This window comes from Plectropomus leopardus, chromosome 1, assembly GCF_008729295.1.
Source record: "Plectropomus leopardus isolate mb chromosome 1, YSFRI_Pleo_2.0, whole genome shotgun sequence".
NCBI classification, from domain to species: domain Eukaryota; kingdom Metazoa; phylum Chordata; class Actinopteri; order Perciformes; family Serranidae; genus Plectropomus; species Plectropomus leopardus.
In genome coordinates, this window is record NC_056463.1 from 6,496,216 (window position 1) to 6,519,601 (window position 23,386).

At 39.9% G+C, this 23,386-nt stretch overlaps 1 protein-coding gene across 2 annotated transcripts in view; it reads right to left on the bottom strand.

The window, feature by feature from the left end:
* Positions 1-2,262: 2,262 nt before the first annotated feature.
* The window catches only part of nav2a (neuron navigator 2a), a 99,376-nt gene continuing 78,252 nt past the window's right edge, over positions 2,263-23,386 (bottom strand). For both annotated transcript variants that reach the window (XM_042490803.1, XM_042490793.1), the window contains 19 exons: positions 23,194-23,246; positions 18,916-18,939; positions 18,458-18,532; positions 15,649-15,732; positions 15,427-15,550; positions 14,687-14,880; positions 12,175-12,347; positions 11,834-11,987; positions 11,251-11,437; positions 10,711-10,811; positions 10,510-10,605; positions 9,623-9,800; positions 9,096-9,331; positions 8,406-8,557; positions 7,115-7,186; positions 6,775-6,971; positions 6,577-6,695; positions 5,169-5,369; positions 2,263-4,587 (listed from right to left, as the gene is read on the bottom strand). In XM_042490803.1, coding sequence (XP_042346737.1) covers positions 4,462-4,587; positions 5,169-5,369; positions 6,577-6,695; positions 6,775-6,971; positions 7,115-7,186; positions 8,406-8,557; positions 9,096-9,331; positions 9,623-9,800; positions 10,510-10,605; positions 10,711-10,811; positions 11,251-11,437; positions 11,834-11,987; positions 12,175-12,347; positions 14,687-14,880; positions 15,427-15,550; positions 15,649-15,732; positions 18,458-18,532; positions 18,916-18,939; positions 23,194-23,246 — 2,546 coding nt within the window. In that variant the 3' untranslated portion in view covers positions 2,263-4,461. The remainder of the gene's footprint in view (positions 4,588-5,168; positions 5,370-6,576; positions 6,696-6,774; positions 6,972-7,114; positions 7,187-8,405; positions 8,558-9,095; positions 9,332-9,622; positions 9,801-10,509; positions 10,606-10,710; positions 10,812-11,250; positions 11,438-11,833; positions 11,988-12,174; positions 12,348-14,686; positions 14,881-15,426; positions 15,551-15,648; positions 15,733-18,457; positions 18,533-18,915; positions 18,940-23,193; positions 23,247-23,386) is intronic.

Consider the following 23,386-nt stretch of genomic DNA (forward strand, 5'->3'; position numbering starts at 1 on the left):
CCTAATTTGGTTCCTTCATTTTCTCTTTTCAGAACGGTTTTGCTACAGTACACCATGAACAAGAATTGGTTAGAGATTAGTTTGGAAGTTAAACATAATGGTCTGATCTAATTCGGAGTATGTTTTCAAGATGTAATTCACTGTAATTATCATTTACCCTTTGAACCCTCGGCAAATTGGTTACATTTCTTCAATGACTAAGAAAAAAGGAAATGTCCCAAAACATGCAAGAAACTAATAAAAGCTACAAGAAATTACCTTGAAAAGAAGTGTTTAAAACAAAAACAAACAAGGAAATGACTTGGGAAAAGTGTGTAAAATAAATAAATAATTATTTAACACCATTTTAAATCTGTAATTTTTATAATTATGCATACAGTTTCTCTTTTTTTCTGTAGACATTTTTCACTATAGGTTCTTTAAAAAATAATTTTCAAAATCACATTTCTTGCAACTTGTGAACCTGCCCATTTTCTTATGCTTTTGAGGAAAATTGCACCAATTTCCTACAACTACTTAAAGAGGATACTCATAAAAGGCTTTTGAATGCAGCACACGAGAAGTGATGAAGCTCCACGTTTCGCAAACATGTAAAACATCATCTGTAAGGGGACTCCATATTGACAGCATATTTCATATCATTTGTTGTAATAAAACAGTCTTCATATTTTTGTGCCTTCGGCTTCATGTTACTCAGGGTGGCGAAGGGATGACGTGTTTTTTTGTAGACCAACCAGGAAGTTGGCATCGCACTGGTCCCCCTCGTCAAAAACCTTTTTGACGAGGGGGATTTTTGAATGGGATTTGCGATTATCGCCAAAAATGAGCTCCCTGATGAACACAAATTTATAAGACTTACACGTTTTGTTAAGCATGATAATATTCACCGATGAACATCACTTTTGTGTGTTTTGAAGCGTAAATTAAAATACCCCGAAGTAAAAAGCTATTGTTAGGCTATACACGAACTACATCGCGGTCGCACGACTTAAACGTCACAACCACGAACACTTTAAAAACACGTTAAAACGCGATCGAAAAATATTATAAACAGATAAATTTACAACTTCGAGAGCTCATCTGTAAAGCTGTAAAAGCGAACAAGTGGGTTTGAGGAGTTTCTGTGTCCAGTGTGATGACGTTTAACGTCCCCGACAAACACTGTAGTCCCATTTAGCTACTTGTTAGCAACCGCCTTTTTTAAAACCGTAAACGTTAAAAATCGTGTTTAAGCAGACGTATTTTATGTTACAGAACAAAACGTCTACATATTTTTAGCCTGTGTTAACCACAGACCTTATTAAAAGCATTTTACCGGAAACCCAATTCAAAAAACCCATAGACATTACGACGAGGGAATCGGACGAGCTAAAAGGCTAATGGGCTTCCGCGTTTTGGGACTCATTACTTTACCGCTCTATTGCTTTGGCATTTACAGCTTATGTCTTCCACTAAAGATGGCAGCCAAAAGTAATTTAACTTCTGTCTCCTCTTGTAAGAAGCAAAAGCAACATTTTATTTCCCGCACATACACAAACATGTTTTAGAAACATATTTTAGTACAGTGTTTGGCTGTGATACCTGGATTTGTTGACAAGAAGCAAGCGTCATACGGTTTCAAAAACGGAGGCTGACATTTAAAAAAACGGTACCGCGTTATTTCCCGCCTATAAACTCTTTTAAAAACACATTTTAGCTTACCACCTAACTGCGACGAGACTGTTGTTTTCAGCTCGCCGCCATATTGTTTCATACACGTCATCCAACTGCGGGCGTTGCGGTGTCGTGCATTCTGGGAGTTGTAGGTTTTCCACTTTTTGAGCAAAAGCAAGTGTACTTGTCTCTTTCCTGTAGCACTCGGACTTCTGAGAGTCAGACTAATAAAAATGACAGTATTTTAATTTGTTGAAAATATATATATTGAGAATATAACCATGTTTTGTTTTCAGCTTATGTAAGAAGCTGCTGGCCTTAAAACTGATAAAATCTGTTTAAAAATAAAAGTTTATTAATAATAATAATAATAATAAATCTATTATTATTTACTCATTTATTTAAAATTATGTTACAGAAAAAATGTATTCATTCATTTTATTTTCAGCACTTTTGGGGGTTATTTTCTATTATTTTACCATTTTTTCTCTTAATTTTAGGTAATTTTCTTGTAATTTTTTACTTATTTCTTGTCTTGTTAAATTGCTTATTGCCCTTTCCCCATGTTTTTCAATTCAATTCATTTTTTAAAGGAACAATTTGGCAAAATTCAATCATAAATAATCATTAATTTTATTGAATCACAATAACTTAAGACTAGTACAGTGATATCAGATTTAATTCTCCGAGCCCTGGACAGACCAGTGATGACAAACTGCATCAATCTGCTCTGATGTAAAGAGACTGTACACAAAATACTCCTTTTTCAAGTACTGTAACAAATCGGCTAGAAAAAAGTCATCAAAATGCTGCGACATAATCAACTATTTACAAAGTTATGTTACATATAAAAAATGTACATAGCAAAGAAGGCTAAACATTCATTGAGTTTGTGAAACTGACAGACAAATGCTTCGACAACATCCACACATCTCAGAGCAGGCAAGACGAACAGAGAATTAGTCTCTTTGTGCTTACAAGGACCATAGCAGGAGAGCCTCTATAAACTATAAACTACACACACACACACACACACACACACACACACACACACACACACACACGAACAAAGAACATGAGCCACAAAACTGAAAAGTCCTCACAGATCTGGTTTTACACTGTACGTCTCAACAGTGCTGACAACCACACACGGGGGCGACAAAATATATGTTCAGCTTTTGGCTTCTGCTTGGAGATCTGAATGAATGTTGCATAGGATCAAAAACACTGAAAGCACTGGAAGCTGTGCTGGACAACATGAGCGTTAAACGTCCGCATGCCCTTCACAGAAGGCAGGCCAGGAAGTTTAAAGCAAATATTCTTTATATTTTACGCCACAGAAATGTCAAAACCGTTTTACATAATCATTCAAACACAAGCACCTTTATACCTTTAACCTCAGATGAATTATATCACTATAAACAAAGCAGCATATACACTAGATTTCACTTAATTATCAACATGTTTGTTAGGACAGTTTTTGTTCATCACAAAATCACATAGACTATGAGCGTTGACAGTTAAAGGATGGGGATGAGGTATAAAATCAGCACATCTTAAACTTCCCTCACCCAATCAACCTGCAAAATTTCAAGCACCAAAACAAACATCTATATATTTTTCTTTCTTGCTAGTGGTCCAAATATTTACACCAGCTTCACAGCACTGGGTCATACATGCATACAACTTAAATGTTTAAAACCCAAAGTACTGCTTCTCATTCAATCCCTCGGCATCGGTGTTTGATATGATGAGAGGTCGACGCCGCTCCTCGAGGAGAGAGGAGTCGACTCGGAGCCCTGTTAGGTTTACAGCCATTTAGACAAATAAAGAATCGGCTAATGCACATAGTCTGTTTAGAAAAAGAGTAAGGCATTGTTTGTTACAGTTCAGTCCAGCACCAAGAGACATTTGTGCTACAACAGCCTGTTTGGGCCAATGTGCATGAAGATTTCAAAGGACTGTGAGTCAAAGCAAGAACGTAGAGGTGTAAAATGTGAAGTCACGCAGAAAGTTACAACACAGATAGAATAACGATGGTAAACATTAAAAGGATAAATCTAGCCACGGTGAATGTTCCCAGTTAACGCATTTCCCTCCTGAAAGTCCTTGTTTTTTTGTGGGAACTAGGACTCAAATCAAACTGTTTGGGATGTAAAATGAATGATCTTTTGGGGTGCACGATGTTGGACTAAGCATTCACTTTGGCTCGATTTATCCTCCAGCAATCGCACCGTAAACTTCCACCACAGAGGAGGAGGAAGAGCAGAAAGCTGCTGGTTGTTCATCCATGTGTTCTCAGCAGCTGGTGGCTCAGGCTCACTCCAGAGACGAGGGTCTGTATCGCCACCTGCAGGCGGCTCAGACGCGCTGCGGCTGGACGGGAGCAGGAGCGTCGCAGCCTGATGAGCTGGAGCTGATGCTGTGGCTCAGTTAAGGATGGCGGACTCCTGGCTGGTGTTTAAGATGCTGATGGCTGGTGATGTAATGACGCCGCCTCACCGAGAGTGACAGGCTGTGTGCTTTTATTGTGTCTGTCTGATGTCAGGCTCCTGAGAGAGGAGCCACGGGCCACAGCGGTGAAAAACAAACAAACAAACAAACAAAAGAAAAAAAAACAGCGCAGTGCAGTAAAAACTTTTGTTGCCCGTTTTTCTGAAATGCAGTTTGATCCTTTTAATTTTTAAATATTTGGGTTACCTGCACCCAAATTAAGGTGGCTGGATTTTGTGGCATTAAATTATACTCTAAACAAGAAGTTCTCCTGGTGAGAACAGTTCCTCCTGAAAACCGATCTCAGTGTTGGCATCACAAAGTCGACTCCAGCGACGAGTCCAGGATGTCGTCCTGGTGGCTGTTGCTGTTGGAGTCGCTGTCGTAGCTCTGCGGGCTCGATGACGTCGCTGCCTCCTTCAGACGCATCAGCATGTTCATCTGTCAGCAGAAACAAGTCTCTGTATAAGTCTCATTGGCCAAATCATTTCTTCCAAGGTTAACCTTTTGGAACCTGGATCAACATCAGTTTTCATGTGCTTCATTCAGATGCTTTTCACAAGCTATTCATCCTGTTAAAGAAAATGCTTAAAAAGCAAATTGGGTTGATTTCTTTTGAAAACGTAGGGGGAAGGCAATGAAGAAGTTGGCAAGATATGTCCCACAATGCTCAAAAAAAACGACATAAAAATTATTTTGGAAAAAAAGGGTGAAAGAAAAATAACCAAAATATAATTTTAATTAGAATTAAAATTATATTACAGAAAAAAAGGTAAATATTTTTTCCTCAATCTTTGGCACTTCTTTCTGGGTAATTTCCTTGTTTGTCTTTGTTTTTTTTGCTTATTTTCTTGTAATTTTTTTTTTCTAATTTCTTGCCAATTTCTGGGCCATGTCTTGTTAAGTTGCTCATTGCATTTTCCCCATGTTTTTGCAAGATTTCAATGTTGGAAGAGAGCTCTGCAGAGTCTGCATGACTGCCCTGCCTAAGTCTGCTCTTCTTCATGTGTTTTTTAGCTCACCAGTGGGTCTGCATCGCTGTCGCTCTGTGGTGGCTCTTTCCTGACACCTTCCCTCGGGGCAGAATAGCCATCAAATCCCACATCCTCTGGGCGGAGCTGCAGCAGCGGGGGCCAATCAGATGGAGTGGGTGTGGCTGACCACGGGTAAGTGTCAATCACCCAAGCAGCAGGGTCCTCCCACGCAGCCCTGCGACCATACAGCTACAGAGACACAGAATGCAACACTGAAACACACTAGTATGTCATCCAAATTAGCATTGAGGAGTCATAGTATAGTACGTAACAACATAAAAAAGTCATGGTACAGTATGTCCTTCACAATAGCATAAAAAGTCATGATATAGTATGCTGTCAAAATAACATAGTATGATAGCGTAGTATAATAGTATGTCAGAATTAGAAACTTTTTTAAATCACTCCTTTATGAGATTTCCTCTATTTTAATTAATCTATTTAATTTGTCTTTAAATTTATGTTTTAATTTTTTATTTCACTCTGTCTGGATTGGGTTTAATTCCATTATTATTACTATTATTTCCGTGTATACTGTTTATATACTGTTAATTACACCTACTCTTATTGGGTATGGGTTGTTACTGTTATTTTTGCTTTTCACTTATTTATTTACTTAATGTTTATTTAAAAGAGGACACAGCATATTAGTGGATATTAGTATAAAATAATAATAATAATAATAATAATGGTCCCTTGGCAGGTAACAGACAATAGAAATAAGGAAAGAAAGAATGAAAAAGGAAAAAAATAATACAAGATTTGATTGTATCTCTAGCTCTCATTATCACCAGTCACCCAAAATAGCATAAAAAGTTATAGTATAGTATGTCATCCAAAATGGCTTAAAAAGATATAGTGTAGTATGGCATCCAAAATGGCATAAAAAAGTCACAGTAATGTCGTTTAAAGTGGCATATCAAAAACATCACACTGTGATTCCTCTTCTGAGCTGATGAGAAACAGATTCCTCCCCTTCACTTCCACTCAGAGGTCGCATTCTGCTGATTAGCTGCTGCTTAATTGAATCAGATGCTAATTACATGCAGATTAAGACTACAAATTGAATCCATTTCACTTTGATGAACATAACCCCGGTCCTCTGAGAGGGCAAATCTGAACCGTTGTATTATTCTCACACTCATTACACTTCGACTCCATTCAGCTGGATCCTTTAAAAAGCCTCTCAGGATGTCAGATCACGTCTCTGTATAAATCATTTTTTAATTGTTACAACAAAAATATCATAAAAATCCCAGGCCCCAAAATCAAAAATCAAATAAAAAAAATTACAAGTTCCCATTTACATAAAGTGCAAATGAAATGTTTTTGATATTTCAAGCTCACAGAGACAAAAACGTGTGTGTGTGTGTGTGTGTGTGTGTGTGTGTGTTACCTGCAGTCCCTCTCGTACGGCCTCCAGCATGTAGGGGATGATGGAGTAGTTCCAAAGGTCAGTGAACCAAACCCTGGATCCCTCCACGTCCATGGGACAGGACAGGAAGAGACGAGGTCCTGCCGTCACAGATCACAGAGGTAAGACGCTGATTGTTTCAACACAATGACATTTATCAAACGTGAGTCAGTATCTCACCGATGGTGACGTCAGAGGAGCTGTGTGTCTCCAGGAAGCGGTTGAGGTGGTGCCAAACCCGCGGGATCCAGTCGATGATCTTCACCAGCTCCATGTTGCGTGTGCGGCTGCCGATCTCCGTCTCGATCAGCTTCCTCCTCAGGTAGCGGCCGAGGAAGCCTTTCACCGGCTCCATGTGGTTGGCACACAGCACCCACCTGATCAGAGAGCACAGGGGTATGTGACATCTTTAAAGTATTGTACAATATGGTTACAGTTTCCCCAGATTTAAATGCATCTGAAGACAATCTCTCAATATGTCGAGCTGCCACAGTGGCTGGAGGAGTGAGCAGCACTTTACCTGAAGTTGTGGTGGAGCTGCAGGTTGGGGGCAGATGATGTGGCTTGGCTCATGGTGCCGATGATGTAGGGGCTGAGAGGGGAGAAAAACACGGGTTATCCTTTCTTTTCAGGTAACACCAGTTTATTAATTACACTTGCACTATAATCAATAAGTCACTCGATATGTTGCATCAGAATATAGAGGTTGACAGGGAGTTGGTCTGCTTTGCATTGTGTGATACAACTTTTGGACTGTGAGGGTCCAAGGACAGATGAATGTTATATAGTATTTTGTATTCTTTATTTTGTAATTGTTTTCTTTTTGCATTTCACATAAAGCGTCTTTGATTACATAGGAAATCACTTTATAAGTCCTATCTATTATTATTAATATTATCATTATCACTATATTATTATCATCATCATTTTATTATTATTATTATTATTAATAATAATATGTTGTAAAGCCCAAATTTTGACCTGTGATATGAAGTGTTTGCTGTTCTAATAGGGCTCTACTTTCAGTTAAAACATTTTAAGTCACCAATGAAATATTTTTTGGTTAATTGCCATGCTGTAGGTTTATACTTTACAAATATATATATATATATATATATATATATATATATATATATATTCTTTTTTTTTCAGCCCTTACTTAAGTAGTGATGTCATTTAAATATTAAAGGGGTCTTCATGATCATTTTTAGCCTTATGATAGTATGTTGGCTTTCTACCAGAGCGTGTTTAGCTTTTCTTCAAAGTAGAAATAAAATGTTGTAAACAGAGTATTAAAGACAGCCCGAAGCCTCACTCACAACCCTTTATCTTGGACACATCATGAGTAAAGATGATACCTATCTCATAAGGATCTTGCTGGCAGCAAGTAACAAAATACTGGCTTAGAAAAACTGCCCCACTGCTGGCCTTTTTGTCAACATTGTTTAACACTTACATCTCCTAGAAAAGATAATCTCGTCCATATGATTGCAAAAAAATGGTGAGAAAAATGGTGCATTTATTTGAAGGATAGAGATCTCTCATAATCACTGTTTGTATCATGTGCAATAACCTACCGTAAATTAGAAACATTTGCTTTGACTCTTTAAAACCCCCAATGACCTCATACTTATCTGTTTGATTTTTTTTCTGTTTGCTCTGCTCTTTATATGTCTTTGTTTTCCTATCTGTCTTTGGCCATGTTTACTTTGAACATACGACATTAAAACACTATGACAGTAAAATTAATAAAAGCACAATACGTCCCCTTTCATTTTTGGCATGATTTTTGTGTGTATGTGTGTACTGACCAGTGCTGGTAGTTGCAGTTGAAGACGCCGTTGAAGATGTCTCCCAGAGAGCTGACGTGGTGCAGGTTGTCCAGAATGACCACCAGAGGGCTGTCCACCCCCGGGACACCGCTGCACTGCTCTGCCAACCCTGACAGGTACTGACGCAACTCCTTCAAAGAGAGACAGAGAATATTTGAATTCATGTTACCAGTCATGTTTGCTTTCTTTAAACACTGGATTTTTCTGCAAACATCTTTGTGAGCAACACAAACTATAATGTTTAGATGTCAAGTTCTTTGCTATGGTGTGTTAAAATTAACCACCTGGTGCCCTAATATGATCATCCTGCTACTATTTTATTTTATTTTTTTTATTTATTTTTATGATTACATTTTGTAATTATTCAATCATTTTTTAAAAACTTGTAAAATGTGCAGCACATTGCAATATGTTTGAAATATGAAAGTTGGACTTGTAATTCATTTCAACAGTATTAAATTAAACGTGTACAACAGACTATTTCAATATTGGAGATTAGAAACAGAGCATGAATGGCTGACAAATTCAAATATAACCTCTAAACCATCACGACCAGTATGTTTTCTCATCCATTAAAGAAAAATTCCACTCACTTTTAGCCCTCTGCAGAAATCCACAAACTTTGACAGATGTGAGCACAGAGAATACAGAAAACACATTTGTGCTTACCTTGCTGGATTTGTGGTCCACGTTGAATGTGACGACGGCGTGCGGGGTCAGAGGTCGGCCCTCCAGCAGCAGCAGGTGTCGGGACAGCTGATTGGCCAGGTAGGTCTTTCCTGTACCGCTGGGGCCCGACAGGATGACGCGTCTGTGCTCCTTCAGCAGGGAGACGTAGCGCTGCAGCATCGGCTTCGGGATCAGAGTGTCAAACACCAGCGAGTCCACGTTCTCGCTGCTCACACCTGGAAACACACAAACGTCAGGATTTTTAAGTCAAGAGATGTTTAAGTCAAGAGATGGCACAACACTGCTGCTCTTTATTAAGCTTGTAGTTATGCAGCAGTGTTGTGCCAATTAAGGTCAGACTTGAGAGAAATAAGAAAAATAGACTTAAGACACTGTATGAACTTGTTTTAAACTGGATTTTTTAAAAGAATGGTGACTGTTTGGCAGTTTTTCTCTGTAAACAAAAAGATGTGTTAACTTATAACAGACTGGCAGAACAGAATAATAATTGGCAGAGGAGCTGGTACCTTTGAGCTGAATGTTGATGGTGTTGCTGTCTCCCACCAGGTAGCCGCAGGGCAGCAGCTCAGGTGTGTGTGCGGCGCTGGGGATGCTGGGCCGGTGGATTTCTCCGATGTTGTATCCCTCCACGCTGTCCGAGCTCAGACCCAGCTGACTCACTGGGTCCACATGGGTGATGTATTCCTGTCAGACACAAAATCCTGACATTTAAAGGGTGTTTTTTCTAAAAAGGATACCAGCTATAAGGCTAACTCAGGTTTAAATTAAAATGTTTTTGCCGATTAGAAGGACATTTCTGTGTGTGATACACAAAATAGTTGGAAAAACTGAGGTTGCACAATTGACTAAGCCCCATGGATGAACATAAATGTAATTAAATTACCACCAAAGTGAGGTCTTGACCTACAGCTCTTCATCGACAGAGACTTAGAAACACTTTTAAGTACTGACTGGGCCCGGGTCACCTGTCGGTCATCTGGTACATATTTGAAGGTGTGTGTCTGCATTGAATTTTGTTTGATGAAGAGTGTGTAGCTTGAAATGTCACTTCAGTGGTAATTAAATTAAGTTTGTGTTCATTCATGGTCGCATAGAATAGTGCAACAACTCTGTTTTTTCATCTTTTGTATGATTTCTTATCCAGCACCTTGTGCTCCATCATTTGGATGTATGGGCTTTTGTATACCTTTTTATAGAGGAAATAGTTTTCTTTTAAACAACTGTGTGCATTTTGTGTCATAGTACAAAACTTGATGGCCAAGACTCAGACATTTACAAGATCCTTAATGCATTTACATCCCTTTCAAACACTGTCTTTACACTTATAATGAGGTGCTTCTGACATTGTCTCTTTATCTGATTCTGGACTGCAGGTATTCCTTTATATGTTTACCTTAAATAGGCGTCGGACCACTCCGTCCAGGACGTCCCACTTGGTTTTACCGCTCACACCGATGCAACCGATCAGAAAATGTCGCGGCCGGCCCTCCTGCGATGGAAAAACAAGACTGGTTTTAGATATCATTAAGCTTTCAGGTATGTAACAATCTTAACTGACACAGAACAGTTTGTGTTGTACTAAAACACGTCTCACCTCTCCCCACTTGCTGTCCCCGTCCAGGCTGACCACCATCTTCACATGTCGGCCCTCCTTTCTCATCCCTCCCTCTCCACCGGTGTCGTCCAGCAGCATGTCTGATAGGAGGGCAGAGCAAAGTAAGACAAAGTTTCTACATTTCTCATGAAAAATGGAAAGTTAAATGATCATTTTAAGTGTTTTCATGTTTTCACTGGAGAAAGCCAACAGTAAGCAGGTTATTCAAGTGTTTGTAAATTCACTAACATATAATGCCATCTCTGTCTGTGAAGGTAATGATTCCCTTTCTGTCTACAATGATCTCATACAGAAGCATACAGAGCACATACAGAATTGTGTGCTAGTGACAGAAATTTTTAATCTCTACTCTGAATAACTAATCTATGTATAAAACGCATTTAGGTAAAAATAAAGTCAATGCTTTTATACTTCATGCCCCAACTGTTCATGTCTGTGATATTTGATTAAAGCCCATTCAGCACCTCATGTAAATCTACCAGGAATTGTGTTTGTCCCATAACATCAGCTCTGTCTTACCCAGGCTGGTGGACTCGCTGGTGGCGAGGTTGAGGCTGTGCTGGGAGAGCGCCGGCCCGGTTCCCTGGGCCTGGCTGTGTGTGTGAGGTGGGGGGGAGGAGGAAATGGATGCCTGGGAGCCCATCCTGCTGCCCTGATTCTCCACCTTCAGACGGTCATTCTCCGCCTTCAGCTTCTCAATCTCCACCTGCAGATGTGAGAAATAGGCAATTCAGTAAGTCTTGATTTACGTTTGAACAGCACTGCCTAGTTTAACAGTTTGAGCAAAAATTACAAAGTTATTTTTGTAAAAGTTACTATCAGTGTCTTCAAAGTGGCAGGAATATTTATGCTTTAAAGGGGGGAACAAAAGTTGAACACTGAGAATGAAAACTGTTGCTCAACACCCAAGTCAATGATGTCATAACTGGTGGTTATCACCAGCTGTGAGAGCCACAACCTTTGCTGTGACATCACTTTTTGGGTTGTGGCCAGAAGTGCAACATGACTTTTTGCACACTGCGATTCAGTGCTGACTTGCCCTTGAGTGTAATGTTCTCTAATATAAGTGTGTGTATGTGTGTGTGTGTGTGTGTCAGCAGACCTGCATGCGGTTCATAGCCTCCCGGAGCTGGTCCAGCTGATGGGCGGAGCTGAGAGCCTCCAGGCGGATATCGGTCAGTTTCATCTCCTTCTCCCTGAGCTCACTGCGTAGCTGCATCACCGTCTCCGCCTCGCTGTCTAAACACTCTGACAATCTGTACGTACACACATTTACAAGCAGTAAAACACTGTTTAGTGACATGAAATATTATGAATTAAGCAGACTTCTGTAGCTTTCTCATCTATACTGTTTTCACTGAGACTTTTTTGTATATATTTATATAGAAAAAGCTCTTCCCTCAGTAGTGCTACAATCACATACAGAGGACGCTGCGTACGTACAGTGAGTTGGAGTGTGTGTTCCTGAGCATGTGGCTGGAGGCTGTGGTGCCGTTGTGGGGCAGCTTAGGGGAGGACGGCAGTGACGAGTCCGTCATCTCCTCAATGTCGGAGTGGGAAGAGGCCGACTTAGGAGATTTCTTCTTGCTAAACGCCTGTTTGAAGGAGCTTCGTAGCTGCATGTGGAAATAACAGAAGGAAAAATATGGAGACAGTGAGCAGGTGAGGAACACACACACCAAAAACACACGGCTGAGAGGGAGAAGAGGATTGTGCCGGGGGGAAGTGGAGGAAAACAGCTGTGAAAAAGTGCAAGTGAGTCACAGGGAGAAAGGGAACTGGTGGTAGACTGTCTTATTACTTGAGCTACAGCTCTAAACCCAAACTCTGAGTGTGAGTATATAGCTATGGATTTATAATTATAGCTCACTGTTTTTGTTTGGGTTTTTTTAAGGTAAAGTAATCTGGAATCTTATCATTGTTTTTTAAATTTATAAATGTTAAAAATCAGGTCAAGAAATTAGACACAAATTTGTTATTACTAACTTTCTCAAAATATTAAAGGAGAAATCTCAAGGGGAGCTGTTGACAGTGTGGACAGTGTCTCTTTTGGGACACAGACTTCAGATTTTTGAACACAAGAATGAGACAGATTTATATGTGTGTGTGTGTACGTGTTTCTTCACATGGAGAATTACATATTAAAAATATAATTTACACTGTATTAACTCTGTAGTTGAACCATTTCTTATTTTTCTAAACTTGCATAATGAGCAACATATTTGCATTATTTCCCAATTTTCTCTTCACTACGTAAGGCAGCAATGCTTTGTAAGCTGTACTCATCTGTGCTCCTTTTAAAAAAAAAATCTGCATTTTTTGGCAAAAAATCTTTAAAAAAACAAACTGTTTGACTTTCTCTTATTATTTGACCAAGAGTTTGTGTTTGAAGGAGAAATCCACCGCGTACACTTTTAACTCTTATCCCTGCTTCTTTTCAAGTTTGTGATCCCCTACAAACTTTTCAACAAACTCCTGAGAAATTCCAAAGTATTGTGACTGATAAAACAGTCACATCAGCAAGCTGTTGCTACGTTGCATTTTCTCTGTTTTCTGCTCTGCAGTCTTGCATTCTTAAAAAAAGTTTTTAAAATTGGTGTTAAACAGCAACTGTCTGTGATTTTGAAGGACATCTTTACAATTTTTTGTCTTAATAGCTGCACCAAACATATCTAAACATTCTGCCACATCAACTATAGATTTAGAGATATGAGCTCTTTTCACTACAATGCCCAATTTCTGGCAGTGTTCAAGTATTTTTGGGTGGATTTTTCCTTTTAAGAGCTGGCTCAAGCATCATAAGAGCAGTTTTCAGGGAGAGGCAGTGTTAGGGAGGAGTGGACAGGCACTACGGTGGCAGCAGAGGACAGGAGGAGGAAAAGGACAGGAGGTTAGTAACCTAGAAAAAGTGCTGGGGTTAGGCTGCTTTGTTTCTTTTATTTCACACCGCATACCATTCTTACCTCATAGACCTGCCACATGAAGCGAAGCAAAGGAAGACAGAGAGACAAAACAGCACATGTTCATATGGGTCTGCGTGTGTTAATGTGTTATGGAGGGACAGAGATTGAACCAGAGGCCCATATAAGGCTAAAGCTGGGTTTTATTTGACCTCCTGGCAGCTGCAAGCTAATGCTACATCACAACCACCATGAAACAGGAAGTCTTTCATGATCCATTATACACTCTGCGACACACACCGCCCCTATAGACTCCACACACTCTGAGTGAGCACCTGCATGGAGGAGCCTCCTGTGGGGTCTCATCTACACAAACTGTGACAGCTGGACGCACATCCACACACAGGAGGGTCGTTTATTATCACTGCGAGCTAAAGCAGGAAACTCTACACGAGCTCACATCTTTTAACAGCTACCACAGAGCACCACACCGCTCTTCCTAAAACTCAACATCTGGATCAGATAGTGACAAGCACAGGCGGCTAACACAACATTGCTTCAGTCTACGGGACAACAGAGGGCTAGAAAAGTTGCCTACGTCATCTTCCTTGACTTGACCTCCGGTGCATAAAAAAGTCTTATAACAAAAAGAAAAAAAATTGTAAGTATGTAAGATGATATTTTGTATGATTACAAGTGAAGAAACAACTAATGAAGTGACACTAAGACTAGATACTAGCCAGTAAACAATGGTTTGGTAATTTGCAGGATTACTACCACTAAATTTTAACATAAATGTCTGATGTTTTTTGACCTGCAAACCCCCAAATCAGTCTTTACATGTAATTTAACAGGACTGACTAGACGAAAATCCTAAGCGTATTCACCTTTTCCCCAGTGAAAGATGCCTAGAGGGAAGAAACCCAAGCATGTGACATCAACACAGACATGAAAAAGCACGAAGAGACAAAGACAAAAACAAACCACCATGAGACGTGGGCTGGCTGCTTGTTAGTAGTTCATCACGCACACTGTTTAAATTTACAGCATCTCACCCAGTTCTTTTTGTTCTTTTTCTTGTTTTTGGCGTCATTGTCCATGTTGGAGCCCACGCTGGAGTGGCTGGTTGCGCTGGCGACGCTGCTGACACTGTCAGAGGAGTGCTGCCTCCTGATGCGCAGGTCCGGCTGCGGATTCTGCGGATTCTGCTGCTGCTGCTGCTGCTGTTGTGAGCTGCCGTTACTGCCGGCTGAGGAGAGACAGACGAGGGCAGGAAATACACGTGTTTGTGAGATATGTCTTTCATAAAATATCAGATATCAACCAGTCAGTGCTGTCCGCTTCATGACAGGAAAACGGCCTTCAAAGACTAAAATAGAGTATCATCATCAGCATCAGTTTTCTTGTGCTGCTTTCAGACGCTTTCATAAGCTGTTTGACCCTTTGAAGACTGGAGCTCTCAACTTCAACACTTTATTGATAAATTAAGATCTCCTACACATTAAATTGTTTGTTATCAATGCAATGTTCTAGCAGCTTTGTGCGTCAGACAAATTTTGGGATCTTTCTTGTACGACGTGTGGTAGAAAGGCTTTTCTCATGGACGTGTCCCTCACTGTGGCATGAGTGTGCAGGACTGCATCTTGACATACTTACGAGTTATATTTTATGGAAAAATACAAAATAATTTCATTGCATGACTACAGTCGACTTGTAAAATCATGCCACAAAATACACATAATAATTGCATGTTTGACCTTCAAATTTCCCTGCTTTGTGTAGTGGTTGTCTGTACCTGTCCTGTCCCCTTTCGGCGTCAGTTCGGGTGTGTTGATGACGCCGTTGATAGCAGCCTGAGCCACAGCGTTCTGCTTCTTCAGCAGCTCGATGGTTTTTCTCAACTCATTCAGCTCAGAGTCCTACACAGAGAGAATCATGAGGTTCAAAGCCATAAATCACCTTTGAATGTGCACTTTTAATACTTAACAGCACATAAAACAAGAGAAGCTGTTTTCACCTTCTGCTCTGCCGTCAAGGTGAGACTCTTCAGTCTGATGGTCATGTTGCCCAGACTCTGTTCAAACGCTGCCACCAGGTGAGCCTGCAGGAGACACAGAGTTGTAGAACTGTCACAAAAATAAATTGGATAAGCAAAATGTAAACCAGAGACTTAAAGATCTATGTCAATATTTCCCGCTAATCTTTGATTTTAAAAAAAGCAAAATAATTATGGCTAAATACATATTTACCAATCCTAGAATCTAATCAGTAGTTCGCCACACTTCAGCCAAATTCAACCCGTACCTTTATCAGATATCTGGCTAACAAACAGTGACATAAGTCAAAACTTTCTTCCAGCTTAAACATACAGAGATAAAATCAACAAAAATACAAGGCGCCAATAGTCTCACGCTACAAAGAAATTTCTCATAAATCTCTTCGAAACATGCATACATACTGCAAGCCTGGATTGTGTCTCAATTTTTTGGCAGTTTCTGGACTCATTGGGATCAGAGTGAGCTGGAAGTCAATTCAGACGATACAGCTATGGGTTCTAACTGCAGAAAGCTAACTGTACTGCAAATGACTGAATAAATGTGGAGAAAGCTGATTTAAGAAGGACTTAATACTTCTCAACTGAGCTGGAACAACAAGCATAGACCTGAACTAAGAAAAACAACCTGCATCCGAGAAAATGTGAGAGCTGTCGACACAACAGCTTCAACCTTGGGCTAAAAACCCAAACATGACATCAGTCCAGTAATCGCCGCACCAAAATGGAAGCATAACAAAATCCAAGTAATCGTGAAAAATAATAACGGCTGGTGATGAATGAGTGGCTTTGGACAGATTCCCACACTACAAACACAACACTGAAGCCGAACCGTTACATCATCTTACATCATCACCAGAAACAGCCCTTGGAGCTAGAGCCATTCATTCATCTGAGACACAACATCAAGCCAACTTCGGGTAAACGTTTTTTCAATACAGTTTGATTTGACAGATTTCTGGATGTTATAATGTACAGACGGTGTGTCTGGCAGTTCTTTGACCCTTGTGAATGGTGAAAAATACACTTAAATTGCACAGTAAATTCAAAATGGCTGACTTCATGTTGAGTTTAGGGCATGGCTTCAAGAGACTTTTTTGTGTGTCTGGAGATGTTTTATATGCCGACCAAATTTTGTATATCTAGGTTAAACCTAAATGTGGGGCTTTATTTTTTCACGTGCAAAACCCATAAAATGTCAAAATTTTCACCTGTTCTGATAAAAAATGCCAAATTAAGTTAATTTTCAAGACATTTACAAGCCAATTCTTTTGAAGAAATATTAATAACAACAACAACAATAATAATAAATTCAGTTTCTATAGGGTCAGTTTCAATAATGTAGAGATAAAGGATTAAACTTATAAATGTATTTATATACAGCAAATACGCACTCTCAAAGATCTAAAACCTTCAATTTTGAGTGTGATGCTGCAGATTTTACTGGTTTGAACACATCAGGGTGAGTGGGGTCATCCTTCACGATACTGTATGAGGCTTCAGACTTTACAAACAGAAATGATCCGCAGGTGCCTGCAGGTCGTGTGTGAGAGTTGATTTAACTGTTGACTGATTTGTGATTCAAGTCGTGACTTTTTGCTTAAGAGGATGTTCTTAGATTCTCGGCCTTGGGGGCTTTGAGGCGTGTTCAGATAACTCCTCATTTGTCCGTGGCATGTAATCAAATATTTGAGCAGACGAAACCCCTCCCTCACACACTACAGCCCACCTCATGAACCCCCCCCGATCCTCTTTTCTGTCTCAGTTTGTCTTTCAACACCACGCCTTCTTGTATCCAGGCGTCATTAGCCCTAAATCTTCAGTCCACATCTGCGACAGTCCCTCCGCAGTGTGCCGAGACTTGACTCTTGGCTGTAATCTAACACCGATGCCTTCCTTCCATATCTCGAATCCACGGTTAAACCACCAGCGCACACTCACTCAGGCAGCAGATCACAAGCGAAGCGTGGCGAGACTTGTGCAATACAGACGGTTAGGTGGCAGAGAGGATCGTGTCTGGAGACGCTTTAAGAGATTTCCTGATGGTTCTGTCAGATGTAAAATTACACCTTCTGGGAGCAAAGTGCTCGTTGGGAGCTCAGTATTTGATGAATATCACGCAACATACTTGCGTGCGTTTGGGAAATATTTGGGTGCTTGGGAGCAACAGAGTGCCAAATCACAGCTTTTTAATGGTTGAGAATGTGGCTATTGATAAACTTTAATCTGCTTCAGGTCATGGCATATTGATTACATAGAGCTTATCTTCTAAAATTACTGATATAATTACATGATATTACATGAATTCTTTCAGTCATTTTTTTCTGTATTTTGCTGCGCAGCCTCGGTGCTCTAAAGTGTCGTATTGACAGCTTTGCTTTATGATCAAACACCTGCAAAACTAGTGATGCTGCCTTCAGCCTCAGCTGTGCTTTGGGTTCAGTGCTAGTTTTAATTTTAGCATGCTAACACACTAACTCAAGATGGTGATTGTGATCAACATTATACCTGATACCTACAGGACTATACCATTACACCATTATACCTCCTGAACACTGAAAGAATCCTAACCGGGAGTTCACACTTGGTGCACGGGAAACGTTTCAGCTGCAATCTGCAATCCTCGCTGCCAGACGCCACTGAATCCTATACACTGTTCCCTTAAAATAAAATCCTCAACAACATTAGTTTTTCAATGGCTATACTTATGATTAAATTTGTGGCACAATAAACAACATGTCAGGAGTGTGTGTTTGCGTGCTTGCTCACTTACGTTGGCACTCAGCTGTGTCGTCAGGGCGGAAACCTTTTCCTGGGAGGCGTCCAGCTCCCTACGCAGCTTGCGGATCTGAGGTTGCAAAAAAAGCTCAACATCAAAACAACGCAGACGAAAGCATACATGCCTGGTCCACAAAAACATGCAATACCAGACACACGCATCTAGACAAAATATGGAGAAAAAAAACTGTTGCAACAAATAAGGGAGGATCCCAGATTGGAGCTCTGATACGTTCAGGTTAAGAGATGAAACACAGTGCTTGCATAAAAGAGCGCATACAGGTGTACACAGGTGTTCAGAGAGGAACAAGAGCCTGTTACAGGGTCACTCACAATACAGATACATGTGTAACTAGATACAACTGTGAAAACGCCCCCATGTTCCAACAAGTTGAGCCACTGCACAGAAAATTAAAGACAGGATAGAAGTGGTGTGGGCGGGTTGATGCCTACCTCCGACTGAGACTTCTCCTCATTCTGTAAAAACAAACATCAGAAGAAGAGAAAATCATTAGAGGAAGTAGTGATTGAAATCTGACATGCTTTAATGAAAAAGAAGAAGCTGAAGCAGCCGCAGGTCAGACCAAGCACCACGCACATGTCCTGACTCCTGTCTGATTTATTGGCTCCATGGTGACGAGCTGTATAAACTGTGGAGGAGATTGTCGAGTGTAATATGTCTGGAAAGCAGAGATATCCTCCTGAAGGCATTTCACTCATCTCTCTCCCTCTCTCTGTGTGTGTGTGTGTGTGTGTGTGTGTGTGAGAGAGAGAGGGAGAATCCCATTGTCTCTATGGGCTGCACACAGAACAATAGTAAGAAAAGACAGGTAGAAAAATGCATACAGTGTGAGAGCAGGCAAAACAAATGCTCGCACGAACACATCACGCCCCGCTGCTGCTGCCGCTGCTCACCACAACAGTGAAACATGTAACACCCGTATTTACATATAAACAAGCTACACAGTGCACCAACACTGCATCTGAAAACGTTTTTCTCTCAACCTGACTGACGCTTTTGTTACGCCTGGTTTATAGCGAGTGACAGTGAAATTTATCGACTTTCCTTCTTTTACTGGGTGGGATTTCCACAGTAACTTTGGTTGTTCCACCGTCCGCCATTTGTGCTATTTTGGAATAGTAACTGTAAAGAATGATGCTCTTTGGTCACTAGCTACCCACAGCTACAGGGGAAAACAAAAACACTATCCGCTGCTTGTTTTAGTCATAGGCTATTAACCCTTTGATACCTGGAGCGCCATTACTGTCCTTTCATGTGTCTTTCACAAGTATTTAAATCTTTGAACCTTGACCAAATTAGTGTGATTTCTTTTAAAAACACGACAAAAAGGCAATAAGCAACTTAGTAACAGATGATTCATAAATTGCAGGAAATTAGTAGATTTGGGAAATTATTTTTAAAAAGCTAGGGAAATATTTCCAGGGAAAAATGAAAGTAGCAAGGGAAACACTGTAATATACATAATTCCATATCTAAAATTATTTTACAAAATTATTATATTTTTTTAAGAACTTTTTTACAGGTCATATCCTTTTTTCTGTCCGTCTTTTTTTTAAAAAACTAATTTCTTTCTTGTAGTTATTGTTAATTTTTGTTAATTTTTCTTTTTTTTCTGTTTTAGGATTTTATTTATTTTATAAAATTTTCACAATTAAATTTTGTATTTACTTGTAATTAATTAATCTGTCATATTTATCCAATGATATTTAATTCTACTGTAGTTTTAAAGTTTCTTAACATTATCTTCTTTTTAAATCCACAACCTTAACTTTTAAGGCCTGTGGGCAGCCTGAACACATCTCTTGTGTTATGACATAAGCAAAGGCGCAGAACATGTGATAATTAACGATTTTTCATGTGGTTCCACCTACCAACCACAAAGCATTAAAACAGGTTTCAACAGCCTAATGTGTCTGTGCATGTAAAGCCATGTTTAAAGCACATGTGTTCTGCGGCATGAGTAGCTGCTTTACAAAGTGGCATCTGTCCACACATGGTCTACACGCCCAAACAGAGCTGTCAATCACGCACGCAGAACCAGTCGATCCGAGATAATACAAACAGAACAGCTGGTCTGCCTCAGAAACGCAGACAAAACACAGAGATCTCACTCTGATGCAAAATCCTGCAGCAGGACATCAGGAACAAAAGCAATCCCATGAACTGACAACATCATGGCAGTAAAGCAAGGTCTTTATACACAAGCAACAAAAAGTTAACAGAAAACATCTGTGTTCTGTGTAATCATATATTTGATTTACACCTCCGACAGAAAAATTAAAAAAAGCAGAGTAAAGTACTGCTGCACTTAACAGTCCTCCTCATCCCTACCGTTAGCTGCCAGGGCGTGACGGTGCCCGTCAGGGATAAAGTCGCCATCATCTTTGCCTCCACTCTCTTCCCCCCTCTGAATTCAAACCTGAGACTCTCCGGCTCAAAGGACCAGCCAGTGCCAAGTAAAGATCCAGTGTTTCTCTGCTCCACCTGCCCAGGTGAGTAAACCAGCCCACAGAGGGAGGAGGGGCTTTCCTGTGAAGACTGGGCTCTGATTGGCTACTGTGCGTTCATGTGGGCTGTCCCAACAAAGCCAAACCTTTTTCTCACAGGGTGTTTGAGTCAGATATCTGGATGGATTAAATGTGTAACAGTGTGTTTTGCAAACTCAAACACTTAATATTTCATCATTCTAAAGGCAAAACCACAAACTGGTTGCTCTGGTTTCCACATGAACTGTGGAGTTACGTGAAGTGAAGAATACTTTGAAAAGATTTTCCAAAACTAGATAACACCAAAGTTACACAGAGCCTGCTTTTTTCCCCCTTTTTTCTTTAGGGTTGAATAATTGAGCTGATACTGATTCTTTACTAAATGTGTGAAATGAGTTCGATATTTATTTTGAACATGCCAAGTAAAACAAAATAAAATATAAGCAAGACTAACAGCACCAGAATGCCATCGGACATATTCAGCAAGTATTTCATGCCTGAAAAGGAGTAGGTGGAAGTGATATTAATACTGATGGTGCTCTTATTACAGATTCATTTAATACTTTTAAGTAGAGAAATGCATATGAGTGTCTGTATGTTTGAGACTAATGTTAATATTAATATTTTGAGTGAAAAAAAAATCTATTTTTTAAACATGTTCATGATTGTTTTTTGTTTTTTTTCTTTATGCCTTTTTTGCCTGAATAGCACAGTTTACAGTGGAGAAGGGGACAGAAAATATGAGGAGATTGAGGTAATGATATGCAGTAAGGAGCACTGCATTTACATGGTATGTCTCCTAAGTGTTAGGGCTGACATTTGTGATGCACTAAATTGTGTTAACAAAGTGTTGTGACTGTGATATGTCCTGAGTGGAACAGTTTACAGTTGAAAAATAAACTTGTCAGTAGAGTTGGGTTGATTTCAGGTTTTGCCTGTCCGGTCTGGTGTGCGAGTTAGCACTGGTCTGATTTTATGCAACCAGCTGAGCCAGCGTTTGTCATTATGGCACGATCTGGCAAATTTAAAAGTGGCCTACACCTGCGCTGACAGCGTCACTGAGCTAAATCCAACTTTTTGTTGCATTAGTAATAAGCAATATCACAAACAACGTGATTAACATATTATTATGTTCGTTTATAAATGGATTAATGCAGCCAGTAGAAAGTTGTGTGTTTTTGGGTGATAGGACAAGACATGTCAGAGTTAGTCTATCAAGAAAACGAAAACGGTTCTAATATTTAAACATTTTTGATGCCAGTGAAAGAGATGTACTTACTGGCTGTGAGTGACACAGTGTGCTGTTTTGAGCTGAATTTTTGTCAGATGCTGTGTTTGTATTTATTCCCGTCGCTCGCTTTGAAGGCGCCGCAATGGACGAGGAACAGCAAATTCTTCAAGATGAAATGAATTATTACCTCAACAATAGCTCCTATTTTCACTACAAAAACCTAAATAAGGTGGAGGATGGTATGAGGGGGATCACAAGGAAGCTGAAATTTTATGGAAAATGACCAACACCAATAACAACCTAGGCTACTTGCTATATCACAATGTAAAACGTGCGATTTCTGCTTTGAAAAAGTATTATTATAGATGTATGAAGACAGCAAGTGGGCTACTCATCCATCTTGTAAGTGTTTACGTCTCTGTAGATCCAGCCTTATGATCCAGTCTCATGTGCACAGCTGATAGGTAAGCCTATGTTGTTTGTTTACATGATGTGACAGATTTGCAAATTTAATGGATTAAATGTCGACAGATAGTGCTAATGTTACATGATGCAACGTGATAGTCAGATGCTCATTTGCTGTTAGGACATGATTTGATTATGTTCCACTCGGGAGCAACTGCTGCGTCAAGCAAATGTGTGAAATTCAGTATACTGGTCCCCTCCTTTAAAAAACCCCAGTTGTCTGTGTGCTTTTTTGGACAAAAAAAAAAGTAGTGCAATTTAAATACACAACACATGTTGCTTCTATACTTAAATTAGGAACATTTGCTTTGACTCTTTAAACATCCCATGACCTCATACTTATCGATATGTTTGATTTTGGGGGGGGGTTGCTCATTGTCACTATAACATGAAAAAAATGTTCACAAATAAAAAGTATTGAAAAAACACATTGTTTCTGTACTGCGCAATTATTGAGTGTACCAGGATTCAGAGGGAATTTGCATAACATTAATTCCTGATTAACTCTTGACGTTTTGTGCACTCACCGTGGAGTAAATGGAGGAGGTGCTGGAGACCAGAGACAGGGATGATCCATGAACTGAAGAGACAAAAACCACAAGCAAAGGTGGGGATTAGAAAATACGTCTGTACACACAACATCACCATGATTATAACAGACCCCTTCACACACCACCCACTCCGCTCCCACCCAACACCGTTCTGCCTAGTGTTCCCAGT